At 37.6% G+C, this 17,848-nt stretch overlaps 1 protein-coding gene across 1 annotated transcript in view; it reads right to left on the bottom strand.

Moving 5' to 3' along the window:
- SEC24D (SEC24 family member D) overlaps nucleotides 1-17,848 on the bottom strand; it is a 130,669-nt gene that overhangs the window by 81,602 nt on the left and 31,219 nt on the right. Inside the window, exons 7-8 of the mRNA XM_006881066.1 lie at nucleotides 9,754-9,865; nucleotides 8,789-8,916 (exon numbers count right to left, since the gene is read on the bottom strand). Of these exons, the coding sequence (XP_006881128.1) occupies nucleotides 8,789-8,916; nucleotides 9,754-9,865 (240 nt within the window). The remainder of the gene's footprint in view (nucleotides 1-8,788; nucleotides 8,917-9,753; nucleotides 9,866-17,848) is intronic.

The raw sequence follows: 17,848 nt of genomic DNA, 5'->3' as shown, positions 1-17,848 counted from the left end.
TATTCCTTCTTCTTTGGCTCTGGTTGTTGGTGCATATATCTGAATGATAGTGGTATTTACTGGACTTCCTTGTAAGCGTATGGATATGATCCTGTCACTCACGATGTTGTACTTCTGAATCTAATAGCATACTAACAATTAAATAATATTTATTATAGAATAAGCTTCTATAGTTTTTGTGTTATAAGTCAGGTGAAAATTTACCAGAAACTAAACTCCATAGAACAAGATTATTCCATTAGCTGTTGTTGTTGGTGTTATGTGCCATTGAGTTGCCTGCGACTCATAGCGACCCTATGTACAACAGCTCTGAAACCTGACCTGTCCTGAGCCAGTCTCACTGACTCCAACACACCTAGCCCCATTACCCCAGTTACTGTATCAACCCATCTGTTCTGGGGTCTTCCTCTCCTGCACTGTCCCTCCACCCTTCCAGCATGATGTCCTTCAAGGACCGATCCCTCCTGGCCACATGTCTGAAGTATGTGTGAGACAGAGCTTCAAAATCCTAGCCTCCAATGAGACATTCTCTTCAAGACTTATTTGATTTTTTGGTGGTCCATGGCATGTTCAACTCTCTTTTCCAGCACAACTCAAAGGCATCAATTCTTATTCTGTCATGCTTAGTCACTGTCCAGCTTTCTGATGTATAGCAAGTAACTGTGAAGACTATGGCCTGGATCAAGCGCACCTTAGTCTCTGGAGTCACATCATTGCTTCTCAGTACTTTAATATTTCATTAAAATTAGCTCTACATCTCAAATTGTTTGTAAATTTTAGTTCACAGTAAATGGCCTAGTAATTTTCCATATCCTTAAAGTTCAACTCAGTTTACAGAGTTGAACAGAGAAAGTAAATGATTACAAAAGAAATTAAATTTAGAGTCTTGAGTAAAAACATATTTTCCCTAAACTAATTCAGTCAGTAAGGAAATTACTTTGACTATTATATCAATTTGTAATCTAAAACAGATACACAGATATTCCCAAATGCAGTCACAGATGGAGTAAAAGCATGTACCATCTGGTTTATAGGTGAAATTATTTAACGGCATCTATAATTATCCACAATGTAAGCATTTCTTATTTTTAGAGAAAGAAGATACAAAATCAAGTTGCACATAATCTTTAGTCCTTTTTGTAAGATATCTATATCATGTCTGCCTTACTTCTTAAATTATAGCATAAAAAACAAAATAATTGACAAAAATAATGCAGGTTATTAAACAGTTTACACTCTAACCATTATTCTTCCTGAATAAATACTAATAGCTAATTATATTTAATGTAGTACTAAGTTTCACTTAAAACTCATACAAAAAAGAAAAAGACATACTAAGCAATATGAAATGTTCAGCAATGATGACACAGATAGGATCTTGGAAATAGTATCCATCTCCAAAACAAATGCTCACAAGGAACATTCTCTGATCATAACTGCTCGGGTTAGGTTTATTTTTATAGGCGGTTGCTAACACAATGGCAAGATTAAAATGGTTCTGTCAAACAATGGAAACAATTTTTTTAAATGGTACTAAAGTAATCTTTTTGGGTAGATACCATCTTAGGATCTCTCTCTTAGAAGAAAGCTCTTAAAATAATTATAATACTAATAGCAATATTAGGTGAATATTACACATAGAAATAAACCATTTACAGTAAAATAGTCTAAAATGCTCTTCATATAGAGAAAACATCCACTTGCCTTTAATAAAACGATTTTAAACCTTTTGTTTGTAAACATTGTTGTTGTTGTATCTATACAGATATAACACATTTGCAAGTTTAGAAACCTCTTGAACTACGGATATGTAAAATCATCATGATCCTTATTCTCTATTGTTGTTATTAAGTGCCACTATCTCAAAACCAACTCATAGCTGACCCTCTAGTAGGTTTTCAAAGGTTATAAATCATACAGGAGATTGAACTCCTTTCTCCTATGAAGTAGCTGGTAGATTTGAACCACCTGTCTTTGGCTTGACAGCACAACTCCTTAGCAATTAGGCCACCAGAGCTCTCTTAATTTTTTATTAGTTAACTATAGCTGTTGAATCTTAGTTTCTGGCTTGCAAACTGAATAAATGAGTGCTGAGTTTCCCTTTTTGGACTGTCAAAAGAGCAAACAGATATGTCCTGGAGAAAATGCAGTGCTCTTTGGAAGAAAGAATGGTGATGTTTGGGTATGTTGTTAGGAGAAGCTATTTCTTAAATAAGGACAGTAATCCTGGAAAGGTCACTTAAGGAGAGGAAGTCAATGAAATGGACTGACACAGTGTGTGCTGCAATGGGATCAAGTGTATCAGAGATAATAAAGCACAGCACAGGACAGAACATGGTCTAGACCTGTGGTTCATGAGGTCTCTACGAGTCATACTCAACTTGACTGTACTTAACAACATTACCATTGATTTGACTCTGGCTCAGTAACCCTGCACCTTTGTTTCAAAGATGGTAAATATTTAAGGGAGGAGACCATCCACCCATAATATATTCTAAGGCTCAACTTGGTTCTTCCAAGATTGACCATGGCCAATGAAATGAAATTGAAATTTACCCAAATTTATAAAATGTGTGTGCAACAGAATGATACCTAGAATGGGAAAAATAATTGATCAACACTTGACAAAAAACTTAATCTCCCTCTTAGAACACAAGGGCGACACGAGTCTGGCATATCAACCATATCTCTGAATCAGAAGAACTGGAAACAATCTTGCTCCTTTGAATGTCTACAATCCTGACATTAATCCAATGTGCTCATTACTACACTTGTTCTGATTTTCCCACTCCAGATCTTCTACCTGTTGTTGTTCCTTTTCCATTTCCACATCATCCAAACAAACAAAAAAAAATCATGTCTATTCTGATTAATGACTAATCTGGTTTGAAGGCCAGGTATACTGAGAGTAATCCTATTCACTGACTATTTAAGGGTAAAAAAGAGGGCTTTTTGAAAAGAGATAGAACAGAAGTCAGAGTAATGGAAACATGTATTTATCGGACAAGTCTGTGGTGCTGGAGAAGAGTATTGAATGTACCATGGACTGCCAAGAAAACAAACAGATTCATCATAGGGAGGATTAAACCAGGCTGCTCCTTGGAGGCAAGGATTCTGGGGCTTCGTCTGACATACTTTGGACACGTTGTAAGGAGAGACAGGTCTTTAGAGAGGGACATCATGCTGGGTAGAGTAAAGGGACAGCGCAGGAGGGGAAGACCCTCTATGAGGTGGATTGATTCAGTGACTGGGGTACTCGGGATGGGTGTGTCAGAGGCAATGAGACTGGCAAAGGATAGAGCACGGTTTAAGGCTGTTGTACATAGGGTCGCTATGAGTCGCAAATGACTCGATGGCACATAACAACAACAACATGTAGAATCTCAAGTAATATTAAAAGAGCACATAATATTGCTTCTGAAGACGAGTTTCTCATTAAGTCATATTCCAAAAATAAGTTCTTGCTCTCATTTTATTTGTTTATTACCTGGGAAATACAGAGATAAGTAGGGAGCCCAAGTTTTCACTAAAGGAAAACCACTTGACTGTAGGTAGACAGCACGTGGTTAAAACATAAGCAGCTTTGGAAAATAGAAACCAATCAGTATACGCTTTGGGTGATGGCAGTTGGAGTGTGAGGTTTGTGCTAACAGTCAAAAGCATTTTTTTATTAAAAAAATTAAATGCCAAGATTTTTAGAAATTTGTAATGGAATAATTTCATGGTAAATGCCAAATGATGATAGTGAGGTGTTTACAGGCACGGTCTTTGGGTATGAACAACTGTGGGGTTTTGCTGTGCTCCATGCACACTTGACCCCGCTCAGCTGTCCCATGGGGAGGGGGCAGAAAGGAGAGAATTTTACTACCGTGTAATTGAAAACTGTGCAAATATACTGCCATGAAGGATATGTACTCAAAATTGACACCGTTCACTATGAATAGTTTCATATATTCCTAACTGATACACTGATTAGCTGCCTTGAACAAAAGGTTATTTTATATATGTTATGGATTTCTTTCAAAATATAAATACTACTATCTCCTGATTATAAAAATAACAGATCACTCTAAAAAGGGTCAGACAGCGCAGACATGTCTAACATGGAAAGTGTGCATCTACAACAATCCTACTTTTCTGAAGGAGTCAAAGATTTGATACAACATTTTCCCAGGCATATTTATGTTAATATATTTTCTCCATTTTTTAGAATTCACATTTCTGAAACCCATATATGCCATTGGTTCTAGGGTGGATTAAAACAATGTGCTTTTGAATTGGTAGTGTAATTTCTTATCAAGGGGCCATCAGAATTCAGATTAAAATTGATATAGCCTGTCAAAATATTTCGTGTTATGAATACATAGTGTTGTATATGGCTGAGGTGGAGTTGATGCCTTGCTTATTGCAACTTAATGCACAGCTGGACACAACATGCCAAGTCTCAAGCAATCCCATCATCAGACTGTTAGAATCGAGATTTTAAAGCAGAATCTTGCAAGTAGATTCCCAGCCCTTTCCTTTTAGTCTAGAAGCACCACTGCAAACTGTTTAGCATTACAGTAATAACACAAGCGGTCACTGACATGAATGACAGCTGCACAGAAAGTGCACTGGCTTGGAATCGAACCCAGGTCTTCCTCACAGAAGGTAAGATTTTACCAGTGAACCACAGATGACCTCAATATCATGCCACAAAGTTGTTAATAAAGAATGAAGCAGCTCAGTATGTCAAGAAACAATAAAGATGATCCAGACAAATAAAGTGAATGTAAGAATGTGCAAAAGATTATGCATACCAAAAGATAATGCTTCTATATACCTACTACTGTTTTTTTAAGATAGAGAGTTACATACTGGCAATATGAAATCTATTTCTACAGGAAACCACAAAAGGAAAAAGGAATTAGTTCTCTTTGTGTACTTACTCTTTTCAACTTTTGAATGCTATGCTTTACTTATTGAAAATCAACTGATTTTCTTAAAATGTACAAAATATTATAAAGTAATATGAATTCATATGAAGTCAACATATTTAAAAATAATGCATACCTATCCATTTTACAGTGTTTGTTTTTTTTTAATTGGTGGTTCTTTGGTTTTATTTAAAAAAAAAAAACACAAAAACACAACAAACCTATGTTTCTTATTTGATGTCCCGGGTAATTTAGTTTACGGAATATTTCCTCATACAACGCACTCACATAAATAATGCACACATGCATATAAAGCTTATAGTGAATGGCATAGATTGAGCTGTATCACTACAAAACACTTGTACATAAGGATGTTATGTGGAAGGCTGTAAAGGTCTTCCATGATCTGATAAGCCAATCAGCTGTATAAAGATTAAGGATGAAAAGCAATTGCAATATCCCATGGCATGAGCCTTGATTTCGATGTAAGAAGAGCTTCATTGGGATGTGGCTTTAATACCTTTTACCTCACAAGAGATAAAAGAAGAGAAAAGCAAGTAGAGAGGGGGAAACCTCAGTATAACTCTCACAGAAGAACTTAAGCTCCTGTACTGAAAATATCCTAGAACACAAAGAGAGTCAAGGCCTTCTAGAGTCAATACCCTAAATTTGGACTAAAGTCTAGTATCTTAAACGTCAAAAGACTAAATGACTGATTATTAAAGTCATTCACTTATGGTATCTCAAACGTTATTGTTGTTATGCACCATTGGGTGGAAACCAACTCATAGCTGACCCTCCAGGAGGTTTTCAGAGACTGTAAATCTCATGGGAGGAGACAGCATATTTTATTCTCATGGAGCAGCCAGTGGACTTGAACTGCCCATCTTTGGGTTGGCAGTGAAACTCCATACCACTAATTGACCAGAGTTCTTTATCTCAAATAGTCGCATTAGAAAACTAAGATTGTGTATAAATAAAGAGGAAGAGGTTATGTGGTTTGCAAAAACAGTGTAACATGCATTATTTTCATAAAAATATGACAGTGCTCATAAACTCCTCTCTAAAATCCTTATTTATAATAAGGTCGACCAATAGTTATGGACAAAGAGATCCTAACTTTGTAAAATATGCATGTGTGTTTGTCTTTTAAAGAATAATTAAACTGGAAGTATGCTTGAAATATTTTTTAAAAAAATGTTCAAACATACAGAAAACGTGAACAATTGTATACTTGGTACCTAGATGCTACCATTTACAAGTGCGTTACATATTTGGCTACTAACTGAAAAGGCCCTAAGTTCAAATCTACCAGTTGCTCCATGGGGGGGAAGATGGATTTGCAGTCTTGAAAATCATGATGAGGGTTACCCATGAGTGGCTGCCACGGTGTCTTAGTGCTGCTATGACATAGATACCACAGTGGATAGCTCTAACAGAAATTTATTCTCTTAGAGTTTAGCCAAATTCAGGATGCCAATTCTAGGGGAAGAAACATTTTCTATTGGTGATGGAGTTAAGTCCTTGTTTCCTTCAGCATTTGTAGATCCAGCATTCCTGAAGACTGTCATGCATCTGGTCTTTCCACTCTCAGGGAGCTTCTCCAGCATGGGCATGGGTCCAAGATGATGAGCTCCACTCCTCGTGATTTCTCTAGGAGGTACTAAGGGTCTCCTCTCATCTTGGCTTCCTTTCCTACCCTTCTATCTCTAGTGAGATAAAAGCTATTCAAGGCCATATTACAGGGGGAATCCTAAAACTGTGATGAGATTAAAGAAGTGTCGCATTCCACTCTTAATATTCCTACAACTATTTGCTTTACCAGATAGATAGATAGACAGACAGATACACACACACACATATATATACAGATATGAGATATGTATATATGAGGTATGTATATGTGAGATATATGAGACATATATATATATGAGATAGATGTATACAGACATATATATGAGACACATATTGAAGGGAGTGTGGAGTCTTGCAATGAAAGGCATGCAAAGACTCCCATGAGTCTAAAGTTAGCCTTTTTTTTAAGCCATTACCTTAGCTTCTTCTGGTTTCTAGCTACCTTAACTGCAGACAAATAGCCCTGCAAATCATCAACAACTGTGAGAAGAGGATGAGAGCAAGAGAGAGAATAGAGTGCTTTCCACACTGAGCACCAAGACTTGAGGAAGACTAGGAAAAACCCTGGTGAGAGTGAGACCAGAGTGAGACCCTAGTGGTGAGTCCCTGGTGATGGTGTTGGAGAGACTTTAGCATTTCTTTGGAGAAATTATAGCAAAGTGTAACCAGAGGAGCCCTGAGATAAAGGTCACAGTTAAAGATTTTTGCTATTCTTACCAGATGCTTGAAGGAGAAGCTGATTTATGACTGCTCTGAGGCAAACCTTTCTGAGTCACTGAGGAAACCAGAGGCTTCTTGAATTAGTGTTGATGGACTGAAACCAGGATTTTTTACTAATTAAGGATTGTTGTTTTGCTGTCAATCCAGCTTGGGACTGCTAGACTAAAACCTAAACTTGAACTGCCTCCCCAACTCTCAATACCACAACTGTGAGTAAAGTCTGTGAGTTAATAATGAATAAATTAACCCCTTGTGGTTCTAGAGGCACTATGGGGCTGAGCTATGTGCTCTTTTTCAGGTTTCTGCTTTGGGGCAGTGAGGGGCTGTGCTATTCTCACTCCCTCTAGCCAGAAAGACACTCAAGGCCCTGCTGTTCCATTTCCTGCTCTCTAGGCAATTATTAGGAAATCACTCTCTCTGGAGTAAGAATGTTGTTCTACGTCTTGATGGAAGTTTGGCATAGACATGTATATGCATTCAACAAAACTCAGTCAATGTTTATATTTTATTGTTTATCTTACCTTAAAAGGTAAAATTCTACCTAAAATTTCAATCACCTTGCTGCAACAACACCTGCATGTGAAAGCCCTAGAAGGAATACAGCCAGGGTACTCCTCAGAAGCAAAAATCGAAAGAATTTCCCATAAGAAAAGTCCTGACCAGATGGCTTCACAGCTCAATTCTACCAAGCATTCAGAGATCTAGCATTAATTCTTCTTAAAGTATTTAAAAAAAAATAGAAAAAGAAGGAACACTCCAGAGTCTATGAAGCAAGTATAACCCTAATATAAAAACCAGGCAAAACTATTACTAAGAAAAAATCCTTAATAAAATCCTAACCAATAGAATACAAAAGCACATAAAAAAAATTCTTCATGACCAAGTGGGATTCATAACATATAAGCAAGGATGGTCCAAAGGAAGAAGCAAAATTTGTGAGAGTTTGTTTATCTCATACACTTTAGGAATGTTGTCAGGAGGAGCCAGACCTTGTGGGGGGAATACATATTCGAAAAATTAATAGCCAGTAAAAGACAGGAAAATCAAACTAGAATATAGAATATAAGGGCCGCAGGAGAGAGTCTTTGGCATCTGTCACTGTGTGACATCTTCAATTTCTTACACTGTTGTTGTTATAAATCATCAAATTAGAACCAACTCATAGCTGCCCCTCCAATAAGTTTTCAGAGACAGTTAAGAGAAGTCTGCTGATCTTTTGAAGCAACTGGTAGAGTCTAACGGTGTGCCTTCAGGCTGTCAGCACATCTCCTTAACACTAAACCATCAGAGCTCCGGGCCAAAGTGTAACTTAGTTAATCAGCATCTAATGTAAATTATTGCAAAAAGATATGCCTTTCAGATATTTGTTATGCTAATAAATGGAACACATAGATGTTTCTGTATTATATAAGTATACTCCAGTGCCTGAATGTAAACTGAATCCTGCTGCAGATAATAATGATTAAGGAACTACTTAGTAATTAGGTTACTTAGTCACCATTACGTGTTATTCTTACCTCATTTGACGGAATTGTGGCAAAGGGTTTGATGACAGCAGCTAATGGGATCTGAGCTTGCTTGGCCATATCTGACGTGCATGGGAAACAGTATGTTGTGCAACGGATGTATCGAGGACTCGCGTTCCCTGGAACATTAAAGAATTGCACTTAAAATTTGCTTAGAAAACATCCTCCCTAAGATATATAAATATTTTAAACATACTTCCAAGTAATGTATTTACCTATTAGTAAACTTTCTCCATGATCCAAAAAAGTGGGGTTGTACAATCCTATAATCTAATGTACACATGGCATCAGCTCCAATTCTTACACGGGCTCTGTAGAGCAGGTTTGGTCCTCACATTTTAGGAAACATCATGAGGGGTCTAAGAGGGATGACTAAGTCTCACCCAAGGATAAATGTCACTGGACCAGAACCAGGTCTACTGACTTCTTCATTGCTTGGTCTTGAATTGCTATTCTGCCAGGTCTCTAAGGTGGTGAGAGTGTATTACAAGAAAGCAAAACATCAACCGAACCCCTGGTGGTGCTAATGGTTAAGGGCATAGCTGGTAAGGGAAAAGGTGGTAGTTAGAATTGACTCAGAGGTAAAGAAGGAGGAAGGGATGACTGCTTTTAAAAGGTCACACCACAAACTCTGCATCTATGGAGTCATCATGAGTTATAACTGACGTGATTGGAATTTTATCTCACACAGCATGAATTAAAAGGGAAAATTTTCTTAAACTGACTGATATTTTGCATTAAAAATCACAGAAGCTCTAGACTTCTACAGGCAGAGAGCAGAATTCTATTGGAAGGATCTTTTTAGTACTTGCATGATTAAAGGTGAAACAGACCTTACCATCAGCTATAACGGGTTCTCCACCAATGACAGTACTATTAGTTGTCAAGGAACATGCTTTTTAAAAATTGTCAGAAATTTAGAAAGGTCAACCAAAAATACAATTGAAAGTAAATACCTTGGTCTTGTACCATAAAATCTGTAGTGACCAGGGGAGGAACTTGGCCTCTGGTGTTGGTCATATAGACTTGTCCCCCTCGTGTGGCTCTGTCATTCTCAATTACTTGGATCTGTTAAGTAAGACATCAAGAGTAAGTTAAACCAAGTTAAGATTATTTCAAATATTCAAGAAAACTAACAGGCTTTTCTGAATCCTTTCAGTTCATTTCATGTCAAATTTTCACTGGGAATCTATAATTATCTTCATCTCATTTTGTTTATTTTCACAATTTTAGAACAAGCTGATTCTCAAATTCTATTTTGTAATACTGACCCTGCAAAGAACTTTATTTATTTAGAAGACACCACAGGTATACACACACACACACACACACACACACACACACTCGAGATCCTGATAAGAAAAATAAGTAAAAGAACTTTAACAAAATAAATTCCAAAGGACTAAAAGTCATTACATTCCGAAAAAACTAGTTTTAATATATAGCCTAAGGAAATCTTATCTTTTCTCCTCAAATTCTTTTCAATCACATTAATTTGGTTTTCAAGATTTCCTCTAAGCCTATGTTTAAAGACAAAATAAACAATATAAGACATTCTTTGTTTTATCTAATGTACAAATATCAAAAGAAGCAATATTTCTGTTTTGTCCTCCAATCTGCAGACCTATTTCTCTGCTAAAAAATGTATCAATGATACTATATAAGAGAAATTGGGGATGTAAAAAAAAAGGGGGGAAATTAGTCATGCCAACATGGTCTAGGCTAGAACCACAGTAGGCAGGTCAGTAAGACTAGCTCAACGGTTCAATATAAGTGAATTAAAGAGAGAATCAAAGATGAATCTAAGTTTGGGATTCACCCTCCTCCCTCCTCGTTTTAACCAGAGAAACCAGACAGATGAGAGTGGAAACTGGACTGCAGGAGGAAAAGACCATAAATATCTGTGTTCTCATTTAAAGCTAGGAGAATGGACAAAATCCCCTCAATTGATCCTTCTTAAACCTCACTGTTCCTAAGGAACATCCGGAGAGTATGTTAAACACAGATTCTAAGGCCCCACTCCCAGACATTCTAATTTAGAAGGTCTGAGATGAGGCCTGGGAGACTCTTAGTGGATCAGATGGCTAAGTGCTGAAGACGGTGGTTCGACTCCATTCAGAAGCACCACAGAAGGTTGACAATCTATGTCTGAAATAACACAGCCATTGAAAATACTATGGACAGTCCTGCTCTGTATCATAAAGGGTCATCATGAGTCAGAACTGACTTGATGGTAACTAGTTTGGTTTTCACTTGATATGGGATCTGAGGATATAAATTTCTAACAAGCTCCCGTTGACTATGCCATCCTGGGAATGCATTTTGAATACTGCTGATCTAAAGAATAAGTGATGATTTCAGAAAAAGGTCTAAATATTGAGATACTCATAATCAAAAGATGAATTGCATTGGTAAAGTTGGCTATCAGGGACCCCTCCAAAGTTCTAAAGAGTAATGATATCAGTCTAGGGAGTACGGTGCACCTGATCCAGGTCATGATCATTGCAATTAGTTGTTATACATTAGACAGCTGGTCAATGATTAAGGATAACAGAAGATGCATTTTGAGTTGTGGTGCTGAAGAAGAGTATTGAACATACCATGGACCACCAAGAGAACAAAAAAAGTCTGTCTTGGAGAGGGCAAAACTGAGTTTCTCCTTGGAGGCTAGGATTTTGAAGCTCTGTCTCACATACTTTGGGCACATGGCCAGGAGGGACCTGTCCTTTGAGAAGGACATCATTCTGGGAAGGATGGAGGGACAGTGCAAGAGAGGAGGACCCAAGATGAGATGAATTGACACAGTAACTGGGTAACGGGGGTGGGTGTGTCAGAGTCAGTAAGACAAGCTCACAATAGGGCAGGTTACAGAGCTATAGTACATAGGTTTGTTATGAGTTGAAGGCAACTCGACGGCACACAACAACAATATATAACAAATGATCAAAAGATGAGATGGATCCAACAACAGAGACATGAAAAAGCCATCAGTGGGGTTAATAGAAACTAAAATGACAAGGTGTTGGTGTCATTGTTATTAAGTGCCAGTGAGTCAAGTATGACCCAGAGTGATCCTATGAATAACAGCTTTGAACCCTGTCCTATCTTGTGCCATCATCATCATCTTTGACACACTCAAGCCCATTGCTTCAGCCGCTATGTCAGTCCACCTAGTTGAAGGTCTTCCTCTCCTCTTTCTAAGCATTATGTCCCTCTCTAAGGAATAGCCTCCCCTAGCAACATTCTCAAAGTATATGAGATGAAGCTTTATTTGCCTCCAATGTAGTTCTCCCAAAAACCAACTATAAAGTGTTTTTAAAAAGGATTTGAACAATTGTGTCAAATTGCTCCTGATAAACATAAACTGATAAAATCTGAGACTCAGCTTTAGTAATAGAAGTTCATCAGTGACTTGGACCAAGAGTACTGGTGGGATGTACTGATGGAATCTAAACTAAAGCAGTCTCAAGAGGAATGGGAGGCAATTAAATGGAGATAGCAGGTATAGGAAATATGGATTTTTCTTCTTTTTTTTTTCTTGTTAAAGAGAGCAAAGAAACAGAAAAGGAAATGAGAGAGATCTGGGGAGAGTTCAAAGTATTATCTTATTGGAAATGATCAAGACAGAGAGATGTTAAAGTATATATCCAAATGAATACAGATAATGCAGAAAAGATAAGAGGTTTGCTCGAAAGAGACAAGAAGGTGTGGAATTTAGGGAACAAGTTGAGGCTTTGGTTAGGAATATGGAAAACCTACCCAGAGCAATAGGAAGAAAGGGAGATAAACAAACACATAAATATGCTGGGAGATAGGGGATTAGAGCAAGCAGAGGTTTCCTTTACATACATTCTACTTTCTCAATTGGATAAGAGCAATCCAAAATTCAGCAAGGAAAAGTGAGATAGGGAGTTGGAAGAGAATAAATAAAAACTATAGGAAAATGTCAAAGACACTGAACTTAGATGATGGTCTTCATTATCTGCTATAGAATCATCAAAGATGATTTTTAAAATGCAAGTGCCCAATAAGGGGTTGATTAGACAGCATACTAAAAAAGGACAAAATCCCACAATTGTATGAGGACATAAGGAGGAGTAAGAGGAGCAACAGGAAATCCAGGAGAATTTTTTAAAAAGAATTTGAAGAGTTTAAAAAAATTCCAACGTCTAGTCTATAGCTCAGTTTCATTAAAATGAAATTTAGAGATGGAAATGAATCAGTATTTTTAAAAGTTCATCAAGTGACTGTCACATGTGGCCAGGTTTTATAATTTTATCACTAAAGGTTAACCCATATTTAATGGTCACTTACTGAAAATGAGACTACGGACAAAATGGTGTGCATTTTTCATAAGTTACATTTCACTTCCCAAGTGTTGGCTAGGAACAAGTGGAGAAATAGTTTAACCACAAATGGGGCTTTTTAAAATTTCTGGTAGGGTTGTTTGTTGATTTTGTTGTTTGTTTTTTTAAAATATTTTATATTGGTTTACTTACATAGTTCGTATACATTGTGTTTCACATTATCCTTCATTCAAATTTTGTTTATAATTTTGTTATAATCATTTCCATTCATGTTTTACAAAATTAATCATCATTTAACTATGCCCACCATTACCCTGTCTTTCCATATTCCTGGAGATCTTTCCCAGCAATGGGACTTTAAAAGGTAAATTCAGAGGACAGAAAGAGACAAAAGAGTCGAGGGTATAGGATACTAGATGTCAAGGTTAAATACTATCATGGAATCTAAACTGGATTAAGAGAAATAAAAATATATCATCCATGAAGAGAGCAAAAGGTCGTTACAAAGACAGAGGAGGGAGAAAAGACCAAAATAAATGTTAGAAGAGACTCAATATTTTACTTGAGAGCTGAGAAGCCAAAGCAGAGAAAAGAAATCAAGATATTAAAGAGCTGAACAGCAGATTTCAAAAGGTGGCATGGGAAGACAAAGTAAAGTATTACAATGAAATGTGCAAAGAGATGGAGTCAGAAAATCAGAAGGGCAGAACTTGCTCAGTATTTCTTAAGTTAAGGACCTGAAGAACAAATTCAAACCTTGAGTTGCAAAACTTAAGGATGCTTTGGGCAGAATATTAAATGATCCAGGAAGTATTAACAGAAGATGGGAAGAGTATACAGTCATTATACTGAAAGGAATTGACAGACAAGAAGAATTTCCTCAAACAACATATGAGCAAGAGGCTATGGTGATGAAGAAGTTCAAGCTGCTTTGAAAGAACTGGCAAAAAATAAGGTGCCAGGAAATTGATGGTATAACAATTGATGTATTTCAACTAACAGATGCTGCCCTAGATGTGCTCACCAAGTTGTGTCAAGAAAACTGGAGGACAACAACTTGGCCAACTGACTGGAAGAGATCTATATTTGTTCCCATTCCAAAGAAAGGTGATCCAACAGAATGCAGAAATTATCAAACAGCATCATTGATATCACATGCAAGCAAGATTCTGCTGAAGATTATCCAAAAGTGAATGGAACAGCACATCAGCAGAGAACTTCCAGAAATGCAGGCTAGCTTTAGAAGGTGTCTTGGTATGAGGGATATTGTAGTTAGTGGTATTAAGGATATTATAGCTAATATTAGATGGATCTGGGCTGAAAGCAGGGAATACCAGAGGAATGTCTATCTGTGTTTCATTGATTATGCAAAGGTATTTGACTGTGTGGATCAAAACAAACTGTGGCTGACTCTGAGAAGAACGGGAATCGCAGAAAGCTTGATCATACTAATGTGAAACCTGTACTTGGACCAGGAGGCAGTCTTTAGAACAGAGCAGAGTAAGGCAACACTGCATGGTTCAAAATTGTTAAGGGTGTATACCAGGGATGTGTCCTATCTCCATACATTTTCAATCTATATGCAGAATAGATTATCCAGGAGGCTGGGCTGTATGAAGAGAAATGTGGCATCAGGATTGGAGGAAGATTCATCAACAATCTGCATTATAAAGATGACACAACCCTGCTTGCTGAAACTGAGGAGGACCTCAAGCACTTGCTGCAGAAGGTCAAGGACTGTAGCCTTCAAAATTGATTGAGGCTCAATATCAAGAAAACAAAGATTCTCACCACTGAGCCAATCGGCAGCATCATGATAGATGGTGAAGAGACTGAGATTGTTAACAGCTCCACAATCAACTCTCTTGGCACCAGTAGCCAGGAAATTAAAAAACATATTGCGATGGGAAAGTCTGTTGTTAGGAATCTCTCCAAAGTACTGAAGAGCAATGATGCCAGTCTGGAGACTAAGGTGTGCCTGATACAAGCCATGGTCTTTGCAATCACTTACTATGCATCAGAGAGCTGTATAATGACTAGAGATGACAGAAGGAGAATTGATGTTTTGAGCTGCGGTGTTGGAAAAAAGTATTGAATATAACATGGACTACTAAGAAAATGAACAGGTTTGTCCTAGAGAAGGTTAAAGCAGGCTACTCCTTGGAGGCAAGGATTCTGAAGCTTCGTCTGACATATTTTGGACATGTTGCAAAGAGAGACCAATCCTTGGAGAGGGACATCATGCTTGGGAGGGTGGAGGGACAGTGCAGGAGAGGAAGACCCTCTATGAGATGGATTTGGTGACGTGGGTAATCAGGGTAAGTTTATCAGAGACAATGAGATTGGCACAGGATAGAGAAGGGTTTAGGGCGTTGTACACAGAGTTGCTATGAGTTACAGGCAACTAGACAGCACCTAACAATAACAACAACAGGCAAACTGAGTCAGAGAAAGAAGAAACTTATCCAACAATTTGGTCAACTAGGGAGTTCTAGTGGCCAAATGGCGAAAAGCTGCACTGGAATCCTGAAGGCATGCAGCTCAAGGCCAGCAGAGGCTCTGTGGAAAGGATAGGCAATCTCCTCTCGTGCGATTAACTGTCTCTGAAAATTCACTGAAAGGCCATCTATGGATTGGATCCAACTTGATGGTACACAAAAACAACAAGAACATTAAAGAATTATTAGAATTAGAAATACCTTGAAATAATACTACAAGAAGATGGGATGTGGTGGTTTGAAAAGTGAAATTTTCAAGTGCAGTTTTGAAAGTATATAGTAATTGGTAATGACAAGATCTGTGTAGGTCTTCTATAGGTAACTAAGGCAGGATAAAAGGGGGGGAAAGTCTTGGGGCAAAATTTCAATAGATCAGAAACCCAAGGAAAGAAAGCTCTCATCTACATAAATATTAAAACTGACAATAATAATATAGCATGAATATCACCAGAGCAACAGTTCAGATCCAGAAGGTAAAACATCACAGAACGAGCTACAATTAACCAAGAAGTCTGTAGATGTTATTTTAAGCATTTTAATAGTGAATAAAAATGAACACAATATAAATAATTATTTGTTCAAATGGAAAAGGAAATAATTGAAGCCATAAAAGCACTTAAGGCAATAAGTATCAATAAAGGCCCTGAAAGCATCAAATTTGTTTCATTCCCAACATAGTATACCATTACCATTTTCTGGGTATCTAAGGTTTATCATTTAGATGTCTTTCCTAGCCAATCATTAATTATTTTGTACTGAAGTGGCAACTATACATACTAAGGAGAGAAGATTAGTATGGGATACAAGCCCCATCCTACCAGAGGTTTATATAAGCTCATAGGCCCTTTGCACTAGGCACCTTCTCTTGTGGACATAGCATCCAGGCTGCATCATCCACTGTCACCATCCAGCTGCACCATGACTCACAGTCTATAGGATCCTGGCCCATTGCTCATCAGTTTCTACAATACCAGCCTGCAGTCACATGAATCATTCCTCTGATGGGTCTGTGTCTCTGGGAGACCTTCTAGCAAATCACCAGATCCCAGGGCTGGAGAAGAATTGAAAAACTTGGGCATGGATGGAGTGGTTAACATTAGAAGTTACGGATTTATACAGCTGGCTAAGCATCTGGAACAGCATTGACCTGAGATGACTTACACATAGCGTGCTACTAATCTTAGTAGGATGAATTACAAAAACATATTTTATCATAAATCTTATAATAATAATAAAAACCTACGACTTACATCCATGAAGAATGCAAAAGAGGTCACTACAAAGATAGAGGAGAAAGAAAAGACCAAGATGGATGTCAGATGAGATTCTGAATATAGTACTAGAGTGCCGTGAAGCCAAAGCAAAGGGAAGATATTAAGAAGCTAAACAGAAGATTTCAAAGGGCAGTGCGAGAAGACAAAGTATTATTATGAAATGTGCAAAAAGCTGGAGTCAGAAAATCAAACAGGCTGAGCTCTCTTGGCATTTCTTAAGCTGAAGGAACTGAAAAACAAATTCAAACCTCAAGTTGCAATACTTAAGAATGTTTTGGGCAGAATATGAAATGATCTAGGAAGCACTGAAAGAAGATGGAAGGAGTATACAGCATCACAGTACCAAAAAAGAATAGACTGACAGAAGAATTTCATGAATCAAAGTATAAACAAGAGCCTGTGGTGATGAAAGAAGAATTTCAAAGTTCAAGCCACAATGAAGAAATTGGCAAAAACCAAAGCCTCAGGAATTGATGGCATATCAATTGACATATTTCAACAAACAGACGCTTCCCTGGATGTGGTTACCAAGTTGTGTCAAGAGACCTGGAGGACAACCACCTGGTCAACTGACTGGAAGAGATCCATATTTGCTCTCATTCCAAAGAAAGGTGACCCAACAGAGTGCTGAAATTATCCAACAATATCATTAATATCATACGCAAATCAGATTCTGCTGAAAATTATCCAAAAGTGACATCGACAAAGAACTGTCAGATGTGCAGGCTGGGTTTAGAAGAAGCCACGGTACTAGGGATATTATAGCTAATCTTAGATGGATCTTGGCTGAAAACAGAGAGAACCAGATGAATGTCTGTGTTTCATTGACTATGCAAAAGCATTTGACTGTGTGGATCACAACAAACTTGACTACCTCTGAGAAGAACGGGAATCCCAGAACATTTGATTGTGCTTACACAAAACCTCTACTTGGACCAGGAGACCGCTGTCAGAACAGAGCAAAGAAACACT

The sequence above is a fragment of the Elephantulus edwardii genome, unplaced genomic scaffold (genome assembly GCF_000299155.1).
Source record: "Elephantulus edwardii isolate Elephantulus edwardi_28Jun2011 unplaced genomic scaffold, EleEdw1.0 scaffold00012, whole genome shotgun sequence".
Taxonomy (NCBI): Eukaryota; Metazoa; Chordata; class Mammalia; order Macroscelidea; family Macroscelididae; genus Elephantulus; species Elephantulus edwardii.
This window is presented reverse-complemented; position numbering and strand designations above follow the sequence as displayed.